This window comes from Lissotriton vulgaris, chromosome 2_1 (assembly GCF_964263255.1).
Source record: "Lissotriton vulgaris chromosome 2_1, aLisVul1.2, whole genome shotgun sequence".
Lineage (NCBI taxonomy): Eukaryota > Metazoa > Chordata > Amphibia > Caudata > Salamandridae > Lissotriton > Lissotriton vulgaris.
Genome location: NC_141687.1, coordinates 2,044,127,327 through 2,044,151,761, shown reverse-complemented (window position 1 = coordinate 2,044,151,761; position 24,435 = coordinate 2,044,127,327). Strand labels below are relative to the sequence as shown.

General features: G+C 42.9%; 1 protein-coding gene across 1 annotated transcript in view; it reads left to right on the top strand.

The window, feature by feature from the left end:
- The window catches only part of SLC12A1 (solute carrier family 12 member 1), a 436,328-nt gene that overhangs the window by 375,806 nt on the left and 36,087 nt on the right, over window positions 1–24,435 (top strand). The window contains exon 23 of the mRNA XM_086958279.1: window positions 11,617–11,742. Coding sequence (XP_086814405.1) covers window positions 11,617–11,742 — 126 coding nt within the window. The remainder of the gene's footprint in view (window positions 1–11,616; window positions 11,743–24,435) is intronic.

The following is a 24,435-nucleotide window of genomic DNA, read 5'->3' as shown; positions in this document are numbered from 1 at the left end:
CTGCCCAGCCTCGACCAAGCTCACGATTTTTTGGAGCTGATTAATGCATTACCGAATTTGAGCTTCAATCCGGGCACCTCCAACTCAGGCAGTGCTTTTCCTACACTACAGCTGCGTAAAGGGCAGCAGAGTTGTCTCCAGTGACCATGTGTCTGTAATTTTGTCACCGCACTAAATGGCGCCGAGGTCCCTTATTTGAACTGTTCATCACAGTAGGAAAATGCTGTGAAGACTTTGCATACCGATAGTGTGTGTGGGGTGTTTCCAAATGGATGCGGCTTCAATGCAAGTTCACATGCCTCTTGTTTAAAAGGGTCAGAGGCCGATCAGAGCAGCAGATGAGGAGAAAGCAGCCTCCTGGTCACAGGAAATACACAAGGATTGCGCTTGAGAAACTCTTGGAAACAAAGACCTCCATCAAGGATTGCAGCTAATTTTTAACGGTAGATATTTGGAGCAAGCACACCAGCCCAGCCTCGACCGAGCTCACGTTTTTTTGGGGCTGATTAATGCGTTACTGAATTTGAGCTTCAACTCGGGCACCTTCAACTCAGGCAGAGCTTTTCCTACACTACAGCTGCATAAAGGGACAGAAGAGTTGTCTCCAGTGACCATATGTCTGTAAATTTGTCACCGCACTGAATGGCGCTGAGGTCCCTTGATTGAGCTGTGGGGCATTTCCAAACTGACGGGGCTTCAATGCGAGTTAACATGCGTCTTGTTAATAAGGGTCAGAGGTCGATCAGAGCTGCAGATGGGGAGAAAGCAGCCTCATGGTCACACTTCCTGGTGAGGTTTAATTACCTCATGCCCCCGAATTCTGTTGCCCCGCGGATCGTGGTAGTTTCGACATTATCGCGTTCCGCGTGGAACGTGGAAATTCCGAAATTTCACATGTTCCGCGAGCGGAACATAATTTGCCACCCATCCTTAGTTTTTTCTTTAACATTACATCAAAGTTGACAATGATATTTTCTTACAATGGTTTTGAAAATCAGTGCAAAAAGCAAAGTTGTTATCCTTTGTGGGGAGAGAGGAACTTGTTCTCTTTCTATCACAGTTGTTGACTGAGAACATCCCAGCTTTTCAAAATTATATGAAAAACACAAAAGGTGATTCATTTCATAAATATAAAGTGTGCTTGCAGTCAGTGATGGGCTGTTTGCCCTCCACATTTAAGGTATGCGAATAATCCTGTATACTCCTCATGATGGCAAACTTTTTTGTGCTAATTATCATTAGTGGATTTATTAAAGAGGGAATCCATTTAATTTACCAGGCACTAGTTAGTTACTTCTAGAAGTAAGACTCCAGAGACTTCAGAACACATTTGAACATGGAGAACAAAAGAGGAAGAACCTTCTGTCAGTGTCTGATTGAGGCCTTGTCTGCTGTTCACTGTACACAAGCTTTAGAAGTGTTTATCAAGGATCAAACCAGTTGGGATTCTAGGTACATGTAAATGTAAATGTACAGGAATTTATATAGCGCAAATCACCAACCGGTTTCTAAGCGCTTGCTTAGGGAACCCGTCCTGGTATTCCCCTGTGAGATAACCCCAGCAGGGTATCCGCAAGGTGAAAGCCAGGCATCCCGCCACGAGGGGCCATTGTGGATATTAAGCAAGCTATTGCCCAGAGTCGCAGAGTGTGAACCCGTGAATCGAGTAGGCACCGGAGCGAGAATTGTCGAGTCCATGGACATTTTAGGATTCAAGACCCCGCCGAGCCGGGAATTGAACCCTGGTCCCGGGCTGACCTCTGCTTCCAGGTCTGCCTCCTCTAACCAGTGAGCCATACTTCTCCACTCTACATAAAGGACAAAAATGACCGGTGGGTCATATTTAAAAATGTCAGCAGGGACCCCGTCCGGCCCTGGAGCCTTGTTCTCGGTCATTGCTTGTATGGCACTCCCTACTTCCTTCACTGTAAAACAAGGGTTAGAACCCTCCCTCTGTGGACGCAGTGGTAGAGTGGGGGAGCCTCTGCTGATCTTCCATAGATCTCAGAGAAGTGTTTTACCCAAGCGTCCACAGAGATTGTGCAATCTACTATACTGTTTCCTACTCCTGAATAGAAGGGGCGGTTAATGATTTCCCAAAATGATGCGCTATTACTAAGGGTATCTGGGTTCAAAAGAACCTCCCAAGCTTTCTCCTTGATCTCTCTCATAGGGGATGCTATAGTATGTTTATAATATTTCTGGCTCCTGGCTATCTCCACCCTTTCTCTAGGGACTTTCTTTAGGGCCATAATCAGGTTCTTCTGGGCCTTTGAGCAGTTTGAGGCAAACCACCTCTCCCAAGTATTAGCCATCTATCCCCTAGTAGCCCTAAGATTACTCTTGATCTGTTTTTTAATTCTTCTGTATGCGTTAAAGGAAAGCTTGATGTCCCCAGTGCTGCTCAGACAACACTGAAACTCAACGTTACAAGTGGAATAAAGGGTGTTTAAAAAGGAGTCATGCAAAACCTTATTCTATCTTAACCTCCGCTAATGATCCTGCGGTGCAATATCACTGTTGTTTGGACCGATATTTTTAAACAGAGTAAGTGTCTCCCGTACTCAAAAAATAGGATTAGGGGGTTGTGGTCACTAAACTCAGACTACTGCACATTAAAACTTTGCATAAACTGGGCTAAATAGGCTGACACAAACATAATCAATAACCGTATTTGCCCCCTTCCTTTAAATGTAGGAATAATGGACCCTTCTCGACCCTCTCTTGTTGAAATCAGATTAAAATCTGCTAAAATCTCATCAAAGGTACTTCCTTTGGACGAATGTTGGAAGTGATCACCCCAAAGGAGTCTAAATCTGGGTGGATTTCATTATAGCAACCTAGCGATCATAAGTGTAAATTGAAGTAACCCATTAAAATAACCGAATAGGATGATGTAGGCTTTTCCTCAAAAGCTTTAAAAAATGTCTTGAAGGTCCATAAATAGTAAATATCTGATCAAAAGAGTTCTAAAAATGTATAGCAGTATGCTTTTAAGCCCTTATTACTATGACCCGTAGCAATTTGGGAAGGGATACACCTTAAACTCAGGGATATCAATGTGAGGAGACCACTCTCCGCCCTGCCCACAGGTGATAAAAAGGAGGTGTATCCAACCAAATAAAAACAATTGTCAGGGTCCCAGGTCTCTTATAATCCCACAGTCTGGTATTTTCTAATAACTTCTAACAAGGGCACATTCTCTCTCTTGTTACCAAACCCAGCGATATTCCAGCTACATATTTTTAAAAGGGCAGGTTGTTTTTCAGATTTGTTGATCCTCATAATTACACTCGCAACTGGGAGCCCAACATGGTCTGTGCCGGGCTTACAGGTACAGAAACAAGTCAATCATTTTCATCCAAATCCTCTAATGACTGGAATCTGTTCCTCAACTCAACTGGTGAATCAATACATCTATTGGGTGGAACCATCTGGACATTATAGTTTGGACACATATTTCTGAGGTTCCCTATCCCTTGCCTTGGAGGGGTTGGATAGAAAAAAGCTAATGGAGACACCTCAACGCCTATGCCTTGATCTGCCCTACGGGAATTGCAATTAATCAATCGCCTAGCCATTTCAGGTCACGTAAGGTTTAGCACAAAGGAGTCCCCATCAACAGTTTTTTTTTAATAAAACCCAGCCAGTCTACATGTCCTGCCATGATTATATTATCAAAGTCAAAGTTACTTGCACCTCTTTTAGAGTAACACCAGTGCTTTGCTTTACGAATGAGTTAATTTGTGGATTCCACTGCTCCCAGGGTAAGGGATGGGACCCTGTCAAGACAGCCACTGTCTGGCGCAGATAGGGGTACATTTGGATGGAAGATCGAGTCTTTGTGGAGAAGTGTGGCTCACTGGTTAGAGGAGACAGACCTGGAAGCAGATGTCAGTCCGGGACCAGGGTTCAATTCCCAGCTCGGCGGGGTCTGGAGTCCTAAAATGTCCATGGGCTCGACAATTCTCGCTCCGGTGCCTACTCGATTCACGGGTTCACACTCTGCGACTCTGGGCAATAGCTTGCTTAATCTCCACAACAGCCCCTCGCGGCGGGATGCCTGGCTTTCACCTTGCGGATACCCTGCCGGGGTTATCTCACAGGGGAATACCAGGATGGGCTCCCTAAGCAAGCGCTTAGAAACCAGTGGTGATTTGCGCTATATAAATTCCTGTACATGACTAAGTGCATGCTTGGTTCAGGGGTCCATAAGCCTTTGTTTACAATGACCAGCGGGAAGGAGAGGTGCCACAATGGGTAGTTACTGGGCGGGGCAATCTGTTTTTGGCCAACACCATCCTTTCTACATTTTACACTAGTATGCCCCCTTGCACTCGGCCAGAAGAATTTACTAAGTGCTGCAACTGTGCTTGGTTTTCTTGGCTATTAGGGCCCGCTTTCATACAATTGCTCTTCCCAGTATCGGACAAATTCGGAACAGTCAGGTGATTAATCTCCCCATTGGATGGATGGCATTGGGTAATAAATGAGGAGGCTAAACGCGATTGAATTGAGTCCGGACGCACTCTGATTAGGCTAAATTGTCCATCTATGATTGTCACTAACCACTGGAATATTGTCTCAAGATCAGAATGTCCAAAGCTCAACGATATTTGCTGCTTTCCCGGTGCAGATGCAACTGGCTGTACTTTTTCTCTAGCAGAATACCTGCTACATCTCTTAGGTTTTCTGGCTGGCTCAGAAAGGGAAAAAAGCTGTGAGGACTCAAAAAAGGGACCATTTAATTTAGTAGGTAGAGGGACACTAGGAGTGGATATTGAGACTTCATCAGCTGCTGCCATTCCACCTTTCCTCAAAGCATTCTCCACACCCCTACCAGCGATGTCGTGTTGATCTAGCGCTTTTCCAGGGCAGCATGACGGACCCAATGGTAGTCTGCATTCTTTCAGATCAATTCTGTTGTCCACAACCCCAATGACTCTTTCCAGCATAGTGTCAATGCTGGTGTGCTTTTGTTTGAGGACAGGATCTCCTGCTGTCTTCCACTTATCCATACTATTGATATAAGATTAACTAAATTAGAAAATAGTGGGGTATGAAAATTGCTTAAAAAGGTGGGGCCTTGTGTCAAAATCTTCAGTGGTGGTAATAACGACCGCAACAAACCATCTCCCCCCAGTGGAGATAATGCCTTTTAGAGATTGTTAAACAGCACAAGTTACCCCCTAATAATGGCAGAAACAACCAGGAATGGTTCTTGCTCCAACCACGACTTCCACAGAATGACAAATCACAGCAAAAAATAAAGTGCGAGTTCCCAACTGCGATTGATAACTTACCTCCTGTCCCCAATCACCCTGACCCCTCCACCTACACGAGAAATGTCAGAAATCTCTGGCCTTACGCTAGCAGTCCAATCCTGCTGGAGTTGAATGGTTATAAGGGGACCCCCTCCATGGTGTAGCAATGTGCCAAAGATGTGCTGAAAGTTGGTGGAATCCACTTTATCCGTAACCACTCCCACAAGCGAGGTCCAATGAGGCCCAAATAAGCTGACATACCCCCAAGCAAGAACACAACATGCAGCACAATCCCCACTACCCCCACACCCAACTGCCCTGCCATACACCTGAGCCTGCCCACTACCACCAGCAAGCCATGTTCAGTGGCAGAGGACAAGGATAGTAGCAGTAACCTAGTCGGCGCTGGGGTAGCACTTGATGGTGAACTGCAGGCCAGCAATCCAGTCTGTAAATCCTTGAGAAGACTGAGGCCTGTAGAGCAGGGTCCAGAGGTCAAACAGCCACGAAGGATCATAGGTCCGTACGCTGAAACAAGCCCAAACTCTCTTAGAGCAGACCCAGCAACCGCGACTCCACTGCGTATGTATTGTGGCGTACATGATGTGTGTGGGCGGGCACGGGTGCGGCTATGGGGGTAGAGGACCTGGCCTCTGACTGCTTCTAGAAAATTTTCTTTTACTTTAGCATTGGCCAAGACCTTTTGATTTTAAATTATTTGTGTAGATTTATATAGCGTGGCTTATCACCCGTGAGAGTATCCAGGTGCTATCTATGGGCTCAGAAAGATTAAGTGATTTACCCAGAATCAAAGGTTTTTGAGCCGACACTGAGACTCGAACCCGGAAGCCCAGCGCCTGAGACGGCAGCTCTGTCTGCTGCGCCACATCTTCTCCCATACAAACATAATACGCATAATATACTTACTTATATGGACCTTAAGACAGCCCTCTTCATCCATTGCTTTATTGCTATGTCCATTACTTGTTTCTTCCCCCTAACAAAGCACATGACATGGTTCAGCCAATAGGTAACAAGTGACAGCATTCTGTCCTTTCATAAGAAGAACATCCATGCATACATTTGTTCAGTTGAATGCCAGGATCTGTTACAGAAAGGTGTGTTTTTGATACCATAATTATTTTCAAAAATGGTGAAAAAACTAAACAAATATTGACAAATCCGGACAGCCGATGCCAAATCTATTGGCTTCGAAAATGCTTGTTTTTGACAGGTTTGTATGTTAAATCAAGTCGAACCATCCTCTGCACGACTCTCAGTCTGTATTTAGATTTGGTTATAGCACGGAGACTCCTCTACTTGAAGTCGCAGAGACTATTCGTGAAACTTTAGATCAAGGAAGCTGTGCGATGCTGGTGCTGCTGGACTTATCCGCAGCTTTTGATCCAGTGTCACACAGGATTCTCCTAAATAGAGTTAAATGTCTTGAGGTGACGGGAACGGTCTGGGCCTGGTTTTGCTCTTTTATAGAGGGGTGTACACAGAAGGTGACCCACCATCCTCATGGCTCTGCTTTGAGTCCAACGCTTTTTAATTTGTACCTCACTCCCCTTGCGGCAATTATTGAGCAATGTGGGGTGAAGGTCGTCTAGTATGCCAACGACAAGCAATTGGTGTTCTCTTTCAGAGATTACAGTGAGACAGCCTTTGTCATTTTTAAGCAGTGTCTTCTTAATATCTCGTCATGGATGACAGAGAGCTGCTTAAAATTGAACATCGATAAACCTGAGGTTTTGTTTTTTAACAAGTCCGCCTCTCAAGCGCCAGAACTTTGGTAGCCTGCTGAGTTAAATCCACCCCCTCTTCCAGTTGCGTCTGCTAGGAATTTGGGTTTGAAGTTTGATGCGCAATCGAATGACAAAGTGCAAATCTCCCATGTTTCCGCTCAATGCTTTTGGAAGTTGAAGGCTCTACGGAGCTTTCTTCACTTTCTGCCAATGGATTGCAGGAAGACTGTGGTGCATGCATTAGTCACCTCCCAGCTTGACTATGTGAACAGCCTCTATCTGGGTCTTCCTGAGTATCTGCTCAGAAGGCTACAGATTATTCAAAACGCGGTGGCAAGGCTCGTCCGGAATGTGCCATGCGTCACATTATCCCTCATTTGCGTAGTCTACATTGGTTGCCTGTGAAAAGAAGAATAGAAAATAAAGCACTCACTTTGGCCCACAGAGCAATAAATGATACTGGCCCACCGTATTTGAGGCAGAGACTTCAAAAATAGAGTAAGAATAGAGTACTCACATCGAATGACCAGAAACTTCTGGTTATTCCACCGTTTGCGAAGGCCAGGATTGGTGGCATGGCCTTTTCGGTCTAAACTGAGACACTCTGGAACTCTATGCCTGAGCATCCGAGGAAGACCAAATCGGAATCCATGTTCGAGAAAGCTTTAAATACATGGCTCTTCAGTCTTCCCTAGTGCACCCGGTCTCCTTGATCTCTCTCTATAGGTTAAATGCACTACTTGCGCCGGGACACTTCTTTTGGAGGTAGTCGTGCGCTCTACAAGCTTTAATAATAATATCAAGTACAATCCTTGCTCGCTAGTGGTCATGAAAGCCAGAGTACTCTTTTAAATCACTTATTCTCTTTTCCGATTTAGGTTTTCTGCTACTATTTTGTATCTTACTTGCTCTAGAATGCAATGTGATATGAAATATTGATTGTCTTTTGCGATATTTTTGTTTAATTAGTTGCTGAAAATAGCCTGTGAGCATGTAGAGAATAGTTTAATTTTCGATCTGTCTGAAGTGTTAAAGGAAATGCCCCTATTGGTTCAATGTCTGAGCCCCAAAGTGATTGAAATAATTTGCAAAATCTTTCTCTTTCTACTATTTCCTATCCTTTTTGTTTTTTTATGTGCCCCCCTTCCTGGGCACATTTCTCAAATGATACTTACAATTTATTTTCCAATTAGATGTTCACCTTTAAATTACTGTAAGAAATTGGGTTACTATTTGAGGGGAGGGAACCCCTACTCAAGCAGCAACCACAATCCTTGGCAGGGTGAAACCACAAGCAAACCCCAAATTAACCTCTGCTCAACACTCTGGTAGCTTGGCACAGAGCAGTCTGGCTTAATTTAAAGGTAAAATTTAAAGTATTAATGCAGCACTTGGAACAGTAATAAAGTGAAAACACCATACAGGAAAAACCCCACCCTAGTTTAGAAACATAGAGTAAATTTAAATAAATAAAACAAGACCAAAACAACAAAAATCCAATCAGTAGACCCTAGATATGCAGTTTTAAAGATTTCATTGAATATAGCACCAAAAAGTACAATGTGGAAACTGTGGCTATCTGGACGCTCCGGACTGGGACAAAGTTACAAGTTCAGGCCGACAAGGGTGGAGCGCAGACTGTCTACAGGGACCCAGTTAGGCCAGTTGAACAGGAATACCTCAAACACTGGTCGGGGAGCATTGGGAGGTCCTGTGTCGAGGATGTGTCAGGCTGCCGAGTCGATGCGAGGTCTGCTCAGAGATGCATCACGCAGTGTCAGCTCCAAGGAGCAGCAAGGCTGAGATGCAAGGACCTGCATCATCGTCAATGAGGCCATCGACGAGTGAGGTTACGACTCAAAGTTCTGTGTCGAGGTTCCATTACACACCAGCTGGTTTCAAAGAAGGTGCAGGCTTGTGATGAGGATTACGGCATTCTTGTCAAGGATCCTGCCAACAAGGGCTTGCAATGCAAGGGACTGCAAGCTTGAGTGATGCGAAGTCCTTGTGCCGGGAAAGTCCATGCAGCACAGGTGATGTGTTGGTTCTGCTCAGGCTTGCGCTTTTCAGCAAAGGAGATGCGTCGGTTCTGCTGGGTCCATGGATGGGCTGGCAGAGCACTCTCAGGCCCACTTCCTTGAGGCCAGGACAGGGGTGGTACCACTTGGCAAAGTAGGACTCACAGTTACATAGTCCAGCTGCTGGCTACAAGAGAATAGCCCTTGGATTCACTCTTGAGGTCCTGGGTTCAGGTTGTTGGTCCACTCCTTCATCCCCAGACTAACGGGAAGCAGAGCAGCAGGTCAACACAGAAGGGGAGTCCTTCAGAGCAGCAGTCCATCAGAGTGTCAGTCCTTTCAGCAGCACAGCAGTCCTTCCTGGCAGAGTATTTCACAGGTCCAGAAGTGTACTGAAGAAGTGATGTCTAAGGTCCAATATTTACACCTACTTCCTTCTTTGAAGTGGGAACAGTTTCTATAAGATTCCCTTTGAAGTACTCAGGCTTCCTGCCTCCCATACCCTGGCTCCAGAATAACTACAGGGGGTGTGCACACCTTTGTGTAAAGGCAGGATTCAGCCTATTTACCTGTAAGTGGGGCTGTGCTCAGTTCCGCCCCCATCCTGCCAGTGATGGCCCATCCAAGCACATCTAAGCTCTCTATTGTATGTGGCTGTCTTGGAGGAATACACAAAGACCAACTGCCAACTACACCTAGTCATGTGACCCAAAGACAGGCTAGAGGAACTAAATGGCTAAGGCAGGAAAACGCTAACTTTCTAAAAGTGGCATTTTCAAAATGGTAATTCAAAATCTTACTTTACCATAAAAGAGGTTTTTTCATTACAATTCCAAAAACACCAAACATGAATAAGTTACCCTTTTGCTATTTAGAGGTTATCCTTATTAGATGTAATACCAATGTTATCCTAAGGGAGAGATAGACCTTGCAACAGTGAACAACAAATTTAAGAGTTTTTCACTATTAGGACATGTAAAACTAAAAAGTGTGTATCCTATTTTTTAAATACATTGCACTCTGCCCTAATGCTGTGTAGGGCCTTCGCTAGGGTTGACTTAACTCCTTCCACGCTCATGACGAGCCCAGCTCGTCATGCAGTAGCCTGCTGCTACACTCATGACGAGCCCAGCTCGGCATGAACTAATGGAAATGAGCCCATGCCAGCGCAGCAGGGGAATTCCCATAGCATTGAAGGTGTTAAATGTATAAAAAAGCAGCAGCGGCTCCTCCGTAATGGCAAAAATAAAATGATAATAAAAGACTTTTATTATCATTTTATTTTACTCACCAAGCCGATGCCAGTCTAAGGCAAGGTGGGGCCGGGCCATGGAAGATAGGAGGAGTGATGGACACTGTAAGTGCGTATGTCGGTTTGGCCGGCCATCTTAGAACGGCCAAACTGATATGGGCACTTAGGTTTCTCTAACCCAGGTGCCCAGCTGCATTCCACAGCTAGGTGGAGAAACGGCACAGACTCCCTGTGCCAGAGCAAGCATCAGAGCAGCCCACTCAGGCCAATCCTGGTGCTTTTCTTGTGCGTGGTCTTTTTTATGTAATTTTTATTATTCCCAACATGTTCCCCTACATTATATGGCAGCATCCGCCAATGTGAAAAGGGAAGGTTTAGGCCTGGCAACAGGTTGATGTTGCCAGGTCGAAATGACAGTTTAAAACGGCACAAACAGGCTGCAGTGGCAGGCCTGAAACAGTTTGCAAAGATACTTAAGTGGGTGACCCCACAAGTACTACAGGCCCACTAGTACTATTTAATATACAGGCCCTGGGTGCATGCAGTACCACTTTACTAGAGACTTATAAGTAAATATGCTAATTGGGGTATAAGCCGATGTAGCCTTGTTTTAAGGAGCGAGCACACGCACTTTTCGCACTGGTTAACGGTGGTAAAGTGCACATAGTCTTAAGGCCAACAAAAACGAGGTAAAAAGATATTGGGGAGTAAGGCAAAAGGTTTGGGGAAAGACCACGTTAAGACTGACAGTTCTAACCATGACCACATTCCAAATTCAACTGTTAGGTGAATTATGCACATTCTTAATGACGTTAAAGTTTCGTACTGTGGGGAGTGAGCAAACCTTCTGCATAGCTGTACCTTGAACCATTGGCGTAACACAGGCTCTCGCAACCCCCGCAGTGCGGTAGGCCCCTGAGCTGCAGGTGGCCCCATCAGCATAGTACTCTGGCCTGAGGGCTCCCCATTAAATCGGGAGCGGGGCCATCCATGTACCTTTTAGGGGGGCTCCTCAAGTTTCATTATGCCTACCGCGGATTTACAACAGGCCCATGTGAAAATAACTTTTATTAAATAATGAATTAAATCAAGATGAGAATAACAAGGAGAATGCGCAAAAATGGAGAGCTTAGTATTTTAGTATTTTCAAAAGCACGCTTTGTACTTCTGCTAAAAGAGCTTTAATATGTTAACAGGAGGAATAAATAAATGATGTAACATTCGCTTTTTTATTCAGACCTTTCCATTTCTTTTTTTAGACTTTTGCTGTACAGCTTAATTGGATGAAATGTCAAAGAAAATAATATCAATATCATTTTCTTTTACTTTTTTAGATGTCAACACAGCTCAATCAATGCATGTTGGCGAGTGTAACCAGCGGCTTGTGGAAGCGAGCACTCAGTTTAAGAAGAAGCAGGGGAAAGGCACCATTGATGTATGGTGGCTGTTTGATGATGGAGGTAAGCAATCTAAGTTTCACCGAAGGGAGAAATGTGTATGCCTAAGTCAGTTCACAAAATCGTAGAATGTTGTGCAGAAAAACTAGCAGATGTTAACGCTGTGGCTTGCTTCTGTGCCGAGGGGCTGCTCGAAGCAAAGCATACGCCATAATTTCTGGTAAAAGTAGGACTGTGTGTGATCCGGGTAAACCTTTGAGTCAGAACTGTATTTTTATTTTGTTGTGTGCCAGGCTGATTTTATGATGGAAATGCTGCCTGGCTCAACTAACATTTTGCATTCAGTCACATATCACCTTAACATTGCATTAATGTGCAATGGGTATTGTGAAAAATGGAGCTGTAACTAGGTCTCCGATGTGCAATGCAAAACCTCGGAAATAGCTGAAACCATGGACCCGCTGTATGAAACTTTTTCCATATCCGAGGTTGCACTGTGGAAGGGCCAGGCTTGTGAGGAAAACATAATATGATGAACTACCAAAGTCAACATTGTGATACCTTGAGAATCGAATCAGAGGTTTCTTAAATCTGCCTCATGATTTTCATTGGAATGTATCACCCACTGTCTTGCCACCACTCTTGCAATATAGAATGCATAAACATACCTGCTGCACTAATGAAAGCTACTTCGATACGAAAAGTGATGGATTCAATCAATCAATCGGGGTTGGTGAAGCGCAACTACTCACCGGTGAGGGCTCCAATGAGGTCCTGGGCCATCCAAGGAGCCAGGCCTTGAGGTCCTTCCAGAACATGGGCAATGTGGGAGATTGCCAGAGGTGGAAGGGGATGATGTTCCAGGCTTTGGTTGTGAGGCAGGAGAAGGACTTTCCTCTCGTTCTCGTCTTGCTGATATGTGGGACGGTGGTGAGAGAGAGCTGGGCGGAGCGGAGGTGTCTTTTGAGTGTGTGGCAGGAGAGACAGCTGTTCAGGTATGCGGGTCCGGTATTGTGAAGGATTGCTTCCACTGTGCGTATAGTGAGTGCCGATTGAAGGGACCAGACACTGTATGTTTGCCATGATGTCCTTTTCACAATGTTCTGCTTTTTTAAGTATTGCAGTCCTTATAAGGCACAGGGGTTGCAATACTGGTGATTTGCAGATGTGAATGTAGTAACTGAGGTCTGTCCCTAGAAGACCTTCACGTCTGCATTTTCAGCCATTTGCAAGGATTTACAGGATGCATTCTGTCTCCTGAATATTAATTAAGGAGAATTTCTTCGAGTGCTCGTGATTGACTACTTTTCGTTATGGCATATCGATACATTTGTCACAGCTCAAAGATGCTCTTAGAAAACGGGAGGAGGAGACAGCGGTAGTAGATAAGAAGGCACCACCTACTTCACTGAGACTCAGAGGGCTAAAGTAGGTTCCCTGTCCGCTATATGAGATAATACAACACCACGGATTACACTGTAAGCCAGTTCTAGTGGGAACAGAATATCTTGAATTTCTACTAGTACAAAATTGTTATCATACCATTTTTTTTTACGTACCTTTTTGTTTACACTCAAACATTTCCAATACCAAGGTAGTTCATAAGTGTGAGAAAGACGGACCTCCCTATCCTGAAGAATTTTTCAACTTTGATAAAGGCAAGAAACATGCCAACACACAACACCTGAATGGCCATAAAAATGTTTGGTGTGAATATTGCCAAATGGAGACACCAGTGTTCAGGATATTTGTCTGCCTTAAGCCAATTGTAACTATCTAAGTCCCTCTCGGATAAGAGGGTAAAAGCAGGTACCAAAGAATCAACAATACCGTGCAAACGTGGTCCTGAAAATAATAGCATGAAAAAGAGTCTGTCCTATATAAAAAAATAACTCCTAAAAATGTAATATTTTCTATAGACTGATTTACACACATATGATTAATTGTCTCTGTATAATGTACATGTGTGATGTAAAGTGCTCTGACACCCAAAACTGGTATGAGTAGTGCTATCCAACACATTAATGGTGAGAGAGAGAGGGGCACTTGAGAGATGAAGTACACTGTTGGAGGGTGGTAGTGAGGGAATCCATGGAGAAGGAGGTTATTGGGGGATCGCTAAAAAGATTATTGCATGTATCCACCAGATGCGCTATGAAGTAGTGTGTTGCTCATAGTGGAGACATACCATATATACCATGAGCTCAATGTTAGACAGTGCGGCTTTTTAAAGATTCGCCTAATATCATTCCCATTAATAAGTCACTTGGCTTTTTCTTTTGAAATAAAATGTACGTAAACGCTTTCCAAAAGGTTTAATAGTGCCCCCTTAATTGATATGTGAATTCTTTGAATATATGATTTTTTTTAAAACAAAATATATAATGTTATTCAATTTAAATTTGAATAACTGTTTATATCTTAATGTAAAATTATCACTGTACTTGGCATTGATCCAGGTCGGGCCCTGGACTTCTGTCGGCAGCAGCTAGGCCTTGAAAAGCACAGCTCCAATACCTGTTTGTGCTGTGTGCCTCTCTTTGGAAGGGGCCGGGAGGTAAGATCAGTCAATGTTGAAAAAAAAATTTTTGTCTGGAAACTAAATCCTGTTTCCCAAAGTAGACGCCAAGAGGAACAGGAGTCTAGTCCATGTAAGTCAAGAACTCCAGATTCATGCCCTTGTCCTGCTTTTAGCTGATATCAGTGAAGAGCGAATAAAGACAGCTGTGCAGTATTTATGGCCACAAGGCAAGAGTTGAGTAGGTCTAATGAGGCAGGCCCAGCTTAGAGCACCCCTAAAATGTCTAATCCACCGCTGAGGCTCCGGTACCAGCCTCTCTCCTGAGGGTGCCTTCGGCCCAGGCCCCCACCTCACTCTGTTACCCCTTTCTCCCAATGCCAGCAGCATCTCGCTCATGCACTACCTTCCCTCCACTCCTTGGAGTCCGTCATACTCAAGGGCATCTTAGAGTGGGTAGGGAGAGGACCAGTGTGTGGTCTTGGCAAGAGTTTCAGCATCTTGTGGCAGCACCAGACCTGCAGAGGGCAGGTTGGGAAGAGCTCTATTCTTGGAATAATGAGCCAGATTAAGGAGAATTTTGGGCTTGGGATTTAAGGCAAGCCTTTCATCCTTCTGAGGTTGATAGACTAAGCACAAATGAGTTGGTATGAGTTCCGCAAGGTGTAGCTTTTAGCTGTTAGCTTTTGGTAATGTCATGAGAATGAATAGCCAAGCATACCCATGTGCAATAGAGTTCTGAGAATCAGTCTGCTCTCACTAGCGGGTGGGTGTCAGCACTGGAGGTAGAGTTTGGAAGGTTGAGGCATGTCAGCCCAGGGGCAGGGGTATGAGGAGCTTATAGATTGGCTTGCAGGGACCACAGACAAGAAGCGTGTCATTACTGTGGAGACCCTAGAGTGAATTGGGACATCAGCACTGGGCTCCAGAGGGCTCAGTGAAGGAACATTAGCACAGGTGGATGTAGTTACAGCTCTGTGAAGAGGAGAAACTCAGCACATGGGTCCTGAATGCTGTATTGCACTCCTGCACACTACCTTTCACATATTTCATCTCTTGAAATGCAGGGTTTGCATATGCCCGCAGTGAGGCTTACTCGGGTAGAGGTACCTTCCGAGGCCTGGCACATCCTGAGGGTGCCCGCCGATGCATTGTGGCTAACGGTAGACAGCTTGCAACCTAGGCCCCATATGCCAGCAATGGTTGGAAGGAGGCAACCTGGAGTCAGAAGGTACAGGAGTCTGGGCCATGCCATGTAAGAGTGGATACTCAGACTGGGAAAATTGCACTCACTGAGTTTGTGTAGGAGCTTGTCATTAGGTAGAAAAGAAAGAGAACAAGGCGATAGTGTGGTAGGTGATAGGTGAGGTGAAAAGGCAACGGAAATCAAGAAAAACAGAACTTTGGAACGCAATAGAGTTGGATAAAAAGAGGTTGGAAGGAGGAGCGGGCAACTATGAAGGAGTGATATAGAGGAGGGAAATAAAGGCGGGACATAGAAGGGTAGGTAAGAATGGTATCTGAAGTAGAGAGAATAAAGGCAGATGAGTCACAGCATTAGAAAATGGAAAAAGGATGTAGGAAAGACAGAATGAAAGTAAAGATGGGAGAGTGGAGAAAAGGAGAAAAAATAGGAATGGGGACTTGAAAGAGAAAAAAAGGTGCAGGATAGAAAAACGCAGTGATAGAAAGGACAGAACTCATAGGAAGATGAAGCGAGAATAAGATTTGGGAGAGAGGGCGAGGGAATGGGGAGATTTGAGTGTAGAGGGGGCATGAATGGAAAGGGTGAACTAAGGGAGCGAAACAGTAAAAAGAAAGACATAAATAAGCAAGAAATGGCGAGGAAACGATAAAAGAAAGAGCTGTGAAACATAGAAAGGAGAGAAAAAAGGAAGGAAGGCTGATAAGAACAAACGAAAGGTGAGGGGTAACAAGAAGGGAGGAAAAAGTCTTGAAACGGAGAATTAGAATACTGTCAGGGCAACACCAGACACACTAGCTCAATGGGTTAATCTAGGGAACGAAATTCATTAGTACAGTAGTTAAGTCACTTTGCACATGATTGCTGGGTAAGAGCTGTCATCCGAGTGAGGGGGACGTTGTTTTGTAGTTGTGTTCTTCAAATGTAACAAACTGAAAACTTGAATAAAACACATTTTTTAAAAAGAGGATAGGGAGAGAAAGGTGACAATTAAGGAGGTCCGAGATAATGAACGAGATGAGTAGGAGGGAAGCATAGTCAAGATATAGATTTGATAGAGAAAGGGTAGAATAAGAGAGAGAGGACAGGGAGATTAGAGAGAGTTTAGGGAAAAGAGAATGGTTGAATGTAAATTGAAGACAGGAGTCTGGATGAGGGAGAAGTATAGGAGAGTAGAAAGGGGGAAAGAAAAGTGCAGAAGATAAAGAGGTGAAAGGGTGGAACGATATAAGGCAAAAGAGATAGATATTGTAAGTGGATAGGGATAAGAAAAGGTGTGAGGAGAAGATAAGAGATGCATGATGATAGTGAAGAATGATAGGTAGAATTATTAGGAAATTAGATTCAGTGTCACCAGGGTTCAGAGGTGCACAGATCCTACTTAAGAAATAAGATTCAGTGTCACTGGGGTTCAGAGGTGCATGACGCCCACTGTCCCCCAGTAATGGCTATCTTTTAATACCAAAAAGAGGATGTGGGTGGTGCACAGCCGGGTTAGAGATGAAAATTAAGTTCAGTTGATGTTGGAAGTTCAAAGGTTTAGGGTGCTCTCAAGGGTGGTGTTTCCGTCAAAAACACGTGAGTCGATATTAGATAGATGTGTACGCACAAAGTGCTAATACATCCCCAGGTGAGGCACACCGTGCACGTTCATGACAATGATTCAAAAGTTCAAGAAGAAGTTGTAGTTGTTTTTCACTACTTTATTTCATTGAAAAGTTTTTCAGTGATCAGATGTCATTACGGTATTCCACTCATTGAAGTTGCCATTATACATTTAAACTGCTCCAATGCATTTCGGGCGGGTGGCCCTTTATCACGGAGTGCTGAAAGGAAGACAGAAAAGAATCAGAAGTCGGGGTGGTATAACCATGCTAAAAGGTAAATACAAAGTGCTCGATAAGTGGAGGGTGGAATCGTGTTAGGGGAGGTGGAAGATAAAGGTAAAGGTTTACATGCGGGGTGTGCATAAAATATAAAAAGATAAAATCGGTGAGGGGTACGAGGGTAACAGTAGTCATAAGTTTCAACGTGGAACTTACTTAGTGTCAATGATGATGGCAGCTGCTACCTCAACGAGTCGGGACAAACGCGTTGTAAACCTTTACCTTTATCTTCCACCTCCCCTAACACGATTCCACCCTCCACTTATCGAGCACTTTGTATTTACGTTTTAGAATGGTTATACCACCCCGACTTCTGATTCTTTTCTGTCTTCCTTTCAGCACTCTGTGATAAAGGGCCACCCGCCCGAAATGCATTGGAGCAGTTTAAATGTATAATGGCAACTTCAATGAGTGGAATACCGTAATGACATCTGATCACTGAAAAACTTTTCAATGAAATAAAGTGCTGAAAAACAACTACAACTTCTTCTTGAACTTTTGAATCATTGTCATGAACGTGCACGGTGTGCCTCACCTGGGGATGTATTAGCACTTTGTGCGTACACATCTATCTAATATCTTTTAATACCAACACAAAAGTGAGGGGAGGTCAATTTTTTTCTGGCTTAGATTAGGTACTATGGTACCATTGCTATGCCACTGATTTTGGTAACTTGCATGTGGCACATACTTGCATATTATTTTACCCCTGCTAAATTATTTGCATGAGGTAATTGTGAGAATGACCTATGTCCTAGATGCACACAAGGGCCAGCAACTCTCACCCACATGTTTTACACTTGTCCTGATCTGACCTTAGTTAAAAGTATGATAAACTCCTTTTGGGAAGAAATTTTCAGGCACAAAATACCAGAATCGGAAACTTTATTCTTATTTGGCCACGACCATACCTTAAAGTTGAAGAAATCTGAAGAAAGATTAGTTTTTATTGGCATGGCTGTATTTAGGATACTTTTATCCGCAAGATGGAAAGACGCAGATCCTCCAAGCTTCCAGATGTGGCTAGCACGCTTTTTGGCAGTTTATAGATATGAAATTGCAATATTTAAAACAAGAGGGATACAATCCAAACTACGAGGAGATACACTTTGGCGACCAATAACTGAATGGAAAAATTGTATTATCCCCAGTGGTATTGGTTGATTGTTGAAAATACCTACAAATGATCCTTGGGTTTATTTGCATTGCACTATAACTTTATTTCCTGATGTTATCCTTTTTGTTTTCTGGAACCAATCTTTTGAATCTCAAAAATCTGCGATTTATTAGTACTGCTGTATTATCTGATTTGTTTTATATTTTTGTAACATTATTGTATTACTGTAAATGTATCCTGTTTTTACGCCTGGTATAAAAAATAAAAAAAGAAAAAAAAGAAATAAGATTCAGTGTCACTGGGGTTCAGAGGTGCATGGAGCCCACTGTCCCCCAGTAATGGCTATCTTTTAATACCAACACAAAAGTGAGGGGAGGTCAATTTTTTTCTGGCTTAGATTAGGTACTATGGTACCATTGCTATGCCACTGATTTTGGTAACTTGCATGTGGCACATACTTGCGTATTAAAATGCTGCTTGTCTTCAGTGCATGTAGTCCACCCTGTAGTGCACAAAGCACCTTCATTGCCGCACATAAAGGAAAAAAGTTAGAGGGAACATTGGTTTCATCTCATTAGTACCAGGTTAAGATCCAAATACAGTAATAGGGAACTGAAAGGTGACCAACCAATCATTGCATAAGGCCTTCAACTGTGCAGTAACACAGGTTACTGTGATTTTATTAACCTTTGAATCGTTGAAGCTAGAATCATTTTTTTTCCAAATCTGCAGTTTATGCAGCAGATTATGGATTATGTGGCAAATCTGGAAAATCCATATTCATGCAGAAAAGGCTGTGGTCTCAGAATTGCATAATTTCATTGACCCTGATCATAAAAGACTTTCAAAACAAAGAAATCAAAGACTGGACATTAATTCTATTTCTTCAAGAATACGTTCTTTTCTTGGTCATGAATACTGCTATGTACACTAATCTTTATCATACGGATGAGTGCCTCAGACTACGGCTTATACCTTGGCCTGTTCTTGGAGGATGTAGCTGGACCAAAACAGTGAAAACTGTTTTTGGATACTTTGTCACTGTGAGGACCCTATATCAACTATGTAGTGTGGTACTTCATATATTAAGCACCCAGCCTTGCAGACCTAGAAGGTGCACTTTTAAAAATTACTTTTTACTATATAAAAATAGTTTTTTCTACATAGCAAAGGCATTTATCTGCTTTAAACGTCACTGCAATACATATACGCTTCAGCCTAGCCAGATCATAGTGCTGCTTTAGACAGCCATATATTTATATCATATCTGGGTGGTATAAACACATTTAACTCCAATGTCATTGATGAATTTTCTGTGCTATCTACTATTGCCTAACAGAAAAGTTTACTAGACCTTTTGGCTAAAACCAATTTTGGCAGTACCATTTTAGGACCAGCGCACACACACTGTGTCATTGAATATCAGTGACACACTGCACAGGGTTCTAACACCAACAAAAATAGGGTCCAGAAGAAGGGAAAACATCCAGAGTGGCCATGAAGAAAAGACAAATTTCCAGACTCAGTACCTTTCCGACATACTGATTTGGCGAACAATACTTACAATGTAAAAGTTATATAAACAATGTAAACCTTGGTATTTACTGAAGCTCAGCATTTGGGGAAAGGACCCATAATTATGACTGCCCAACCAACAAAGGGTTCATGGCGGTTGGATTTCAGGGTACAACATGAGGAATTTGGTGGGACCACCATATCTGGCTTCCTGCAGCATTTGCCACCCACCTAATGCCGTTTCAGTCTTCTGCTGCAAATAACTTGTGTGCTACTATTGTAGTTACTGCTGCAGCCATGTCTACATGCAGTTGTTCTTTGAGCCATCCTCTCGCCTTTTAACTGCTGATGCTCTTCAACACATGCGTTGTCTCCTCCCACCCGTAGCAACTTTTTTCTAAATTGTTGGTATCTTGCTTACCTTTCATATAATACAGAGTTCTACAAATACCACTCCCAAACGGTGTCTCAAACATGGCGAAGCAGGAGACATAAAACACAACAACACCTAGAAAAGGGTTTCACTTTACTTTACAAAGACTCTCTTTTTAGAATAAGGCTTGGGGTTTTATTTATGCAATGCTCTCTAACAGAAAGGCTTTCCCAGATGTCAAATGAACAACATTCAAATGTATATAGAGATATATATTTATATGCAATAATAACACACTTGGTAAATGTAACAGTTAAATGCATGGAAAATAATATGAAATACAAGCAGCCAACAATATGAGATAAAGCTCAAGCAAATAATACTGGACTTCCTGCAAGAGATCCGAAAGATATATATACACTAAATACATCAAATGATTACTTTTGATGATGTGCACTATGAGTCACTCACACATCACAAAGAAAACACCTCAAATGACCACAGCCACTGGAACCACGCATCACAATGGCACTAGTCAGAAACAAATCACCTCACCCGATCGTTCACTTGACATCCTTGCCAACTCAAGCTGAAGGAGCCTGTTAACAGCCAGGCAATGGACTCTCGATCGGGACTCAGGTTACGTTCTTTTAGTGGTGGCACGTCTGTCCCACAAATGAGCTCCGAAGCTCCGTGTCAAGATTCCCTGGCTTTATAGTCTCAAAACACATCAGGCAGGCATTCCACAGCAAGAAGGAGTTCCCACGTTCCCTCTACATTCTCACATGTTCCAGCCTTTATCTTGACAAAGTTTATAAAAGCCTTCCAGGGTATATTAAACAATCTCTCACAAAACAAACCTTGAACGACGGGATTTACGCAAGCAACTTTCAAACACTCTGGGGGCCTGTCTGTGCGCGCATAAAAGCTCAAGCAAGGCAGAGTCAGAATTCAGGATGACGTGAGGCCATGTCACAGCCAATAGTAGGAACTTCATAATACTTCCCAATGTACAACGCAATGGACATTTGTGCACCACTGCCTCTAGCATCACACACTTGATCTCTCAATGTACAACACAATGCACATGTGTGCACCACTGCACGTTTCATCTCTCAATGTACAACACAGTGCACATTTGTGCACCACTGCCCATAACACTTCACTCCAAAAAGTACATTCCACAACTCTCTCTTTCATGATTTCAAATGCACATCCCAAACCTTCTGTTCTTGGCAAGCTGTTCCACTGTGACAGCTTCCACTTCAAAACTACGAGAATAAATCTTCAAGAGAAACCAGGCATATGCAGGACGTCATACATTCAGGCTAGGATAGAATAACACACCAAAGTCAATTAAAATAATGGTAGTCAAAGGTTATCACCTGGTGTCAGACCATAAGAGTGCCTCTAGCACTACAGTTGATAGCTGTGGCATAGTAACTACATACATACAGTTTCACCAACTGAGCATTACAACAAGTTTCAAACTTCTGCTGTCTCAGACAACACACTGCCTGCCATGAGATTGACATTCTCCATCTGATGACATTTTTAGTTTTACAGTTATAAGCATAAAACCACTTCGCAGTTTATGTCAGACTCTCTAGCTACACTGACAAAACACATATTTTGAGTATGCATATTCAACAAAAGTATTGTTCTTCCATGACATTAAAAGCCCTCAAATGAAAATCGAGGGCATACTCTGAAAAATAATAAAACAAATCTACACTCAGATGTTTATGCCTTTGCACTGGTTTAGATTTGCTACATTTTGGAGTTCACTAAGGTTTGACAGGCATCTCCTGTAGGTTGACAGACACACTCATGGAAAACTTATTCCGTTTTTGCAGTAGCAAGAATCTGTGTCTTTGTTTGCTTAAGTGGAAAATCTGCCATGCAAGAAAAAATGTACTTTTTTCTTCAAGTGGAAAGTAATTTTATCTATGAAGAAACTATTTCCTTCAATGCCCCATGGATTTTTGGGGCGAGTGGACGGTTCCCGTTCCCTTCCCACAATGCCCTTGCCAAGAGTAAATTTCTCAGTTTCTGCAGAGTAGAATGGTCACTTATAAGTTTGTGGAAGTTCGCAAATAAGTGCTATACATGTTTTAAGGCGTGTACGCAGACTCTTACTTTGAGCATTCGAGCCCCTGAATTGCCATTTGCCACCTATTACCAAGGTCTTTGAAAATAGATTAACTCACAAAAAAGTAGTTGTTTCCAACATCTTTTACGAGTGCAAAATTTTTATTTTGCAAATGAAAAATAAAGGATTTGCACTTATAAACAAAGATATTTGGACATGCAAGTCAAACACACACACACAAATATATTGATAAACCTGCTCGAGAGTTACTTAGGAGTTTGTAAAAATCCACACATATGCATTTGAGTTTATGAGAGCGCACAAAAACATAAGGCATTAAATCCCGCTGAATGTCCTCTCGCCACTTACTCCCCCTGCCTTTGAGAGCAGATTAACTCACACAAAAGTCTTAGGTGTGCCTAAATCATTTTATGATTGCAAAAACTAAATTTTGAGGGGGAAATGGATTTTCACTTTTATAAAAAAAAAAGCGGTTTCAAAATGTAATCCAGAGCTGCTTTTAGACAGCAAATAGGCGTGACAGGGAAACACCAGACCTGTACTGGAAATGCAGCAGTGCTCACTTTACATTTACAGAGAAGCAACAAAACAAATACTGCCATGACCTGTACTGCTCGTTTGGGGAAACTGCCATGTGTGCGTGGACACATAAAAACTACATCAGTAAAATGATTATTCTATACTTTGTGGCACCTCCAGTCTAAAAGCCAGTAATTTGACTGTGGCTATATCAATAATTTGTAATGACTGCCATAGGTGCACGACAACGAAAAGCAAACAAGTAAACCACATAAAACCTACGGTGTGCTCCAAGGAAGAGCAAATGGTTATTAAAGTGAAGGAAGACAGAGGTTGTAGATGCACTTCAACAGCCACCAAGAGGCTAGTGCATTCGGTTCCATATCCTTGCATGCTGGCCAGGAAAGCAGGGGGCAAAAATGAAATCCACAAGAACAAAGATTTTAACAATAATGACGCCTGCAGAAAGACAGTCGTGGCACTGTGGAATTGCAAGCAAATCGCTGGTGTTTCAATTGCCAAGTTGAGGTCGGTGCTGTGGGCATGTTTTTTTTGGACGATAGAGCAAAGTTAAATTATCCAGTATTGCCATTTTCAAACTTAGCTTTAGAGATAGAATCTGGTTTAAGTGATCTGATTGTAGGGCAAGGGAAGTCCGAATATTGTACTATAGCCTGGTCAGTCAGAAGTGTTGAAAACATGGCATCGGAGAGGACTTAAAAACAAATCATCTTAAATTAATATGGAAAGTAACAGTGGTGGTATGAAGTGCTAAGCACAGTGATGAGGTGGTGAATAAAGTCTGTAGGCCTCCTCATGGAGATTGGTAACATATTTTAATGAAGGTTCGTCCATTAAATATACTGGGTCCAAGTTAAAAGAAAAAAAAAATCTGTGGTAGTCGTGACTTACTCCTGACTTAACCATGACAGTTAGTCACACATATTCGTGGAAAACCTTTGAGTGAAACCCATTGTGCAATGTTAGGCATGTGTCTTGATCTCATGCACTACTTTTTCATTAACTGTACATTGGAATTAGCTGTTTTTACCGAAACGCACTCAATATGAAATGATAAGACATGGACTTTTAAAAGAACATATCCTTTAAATTTTAGATGCTCGTTTGTTTTTAAGAGTTACTCATAACGCTTCACTTGAAAACAGTAGTCGAGACCAGTGTAAATGAATGATTCCTTTGAACTGCAGTCCTCAATTTAGGACATTTTCAGAGACATTTTTTGTTGTTGTTGCAGATTTATGTTGCGCAAAAGCGACCCGAATGTATGTGAGCGCTTTACATGAGCACAAGTTACGTAACACAAGGACACAATCATATATTTTTTTGGGTAGGCACAGGGAGATAAAGTGATTTGCCCAGAATCACAGGATGTGGAGACGACCTCGAGGCTCGAACCTTGGTTTCGCAGCTCTAAGGTCGGCAGTCTAGCCGTGAGACTACAACCTCTCCCTTCCACCTTCATCCATTCCACCTCCTACAAGCGAGTGACA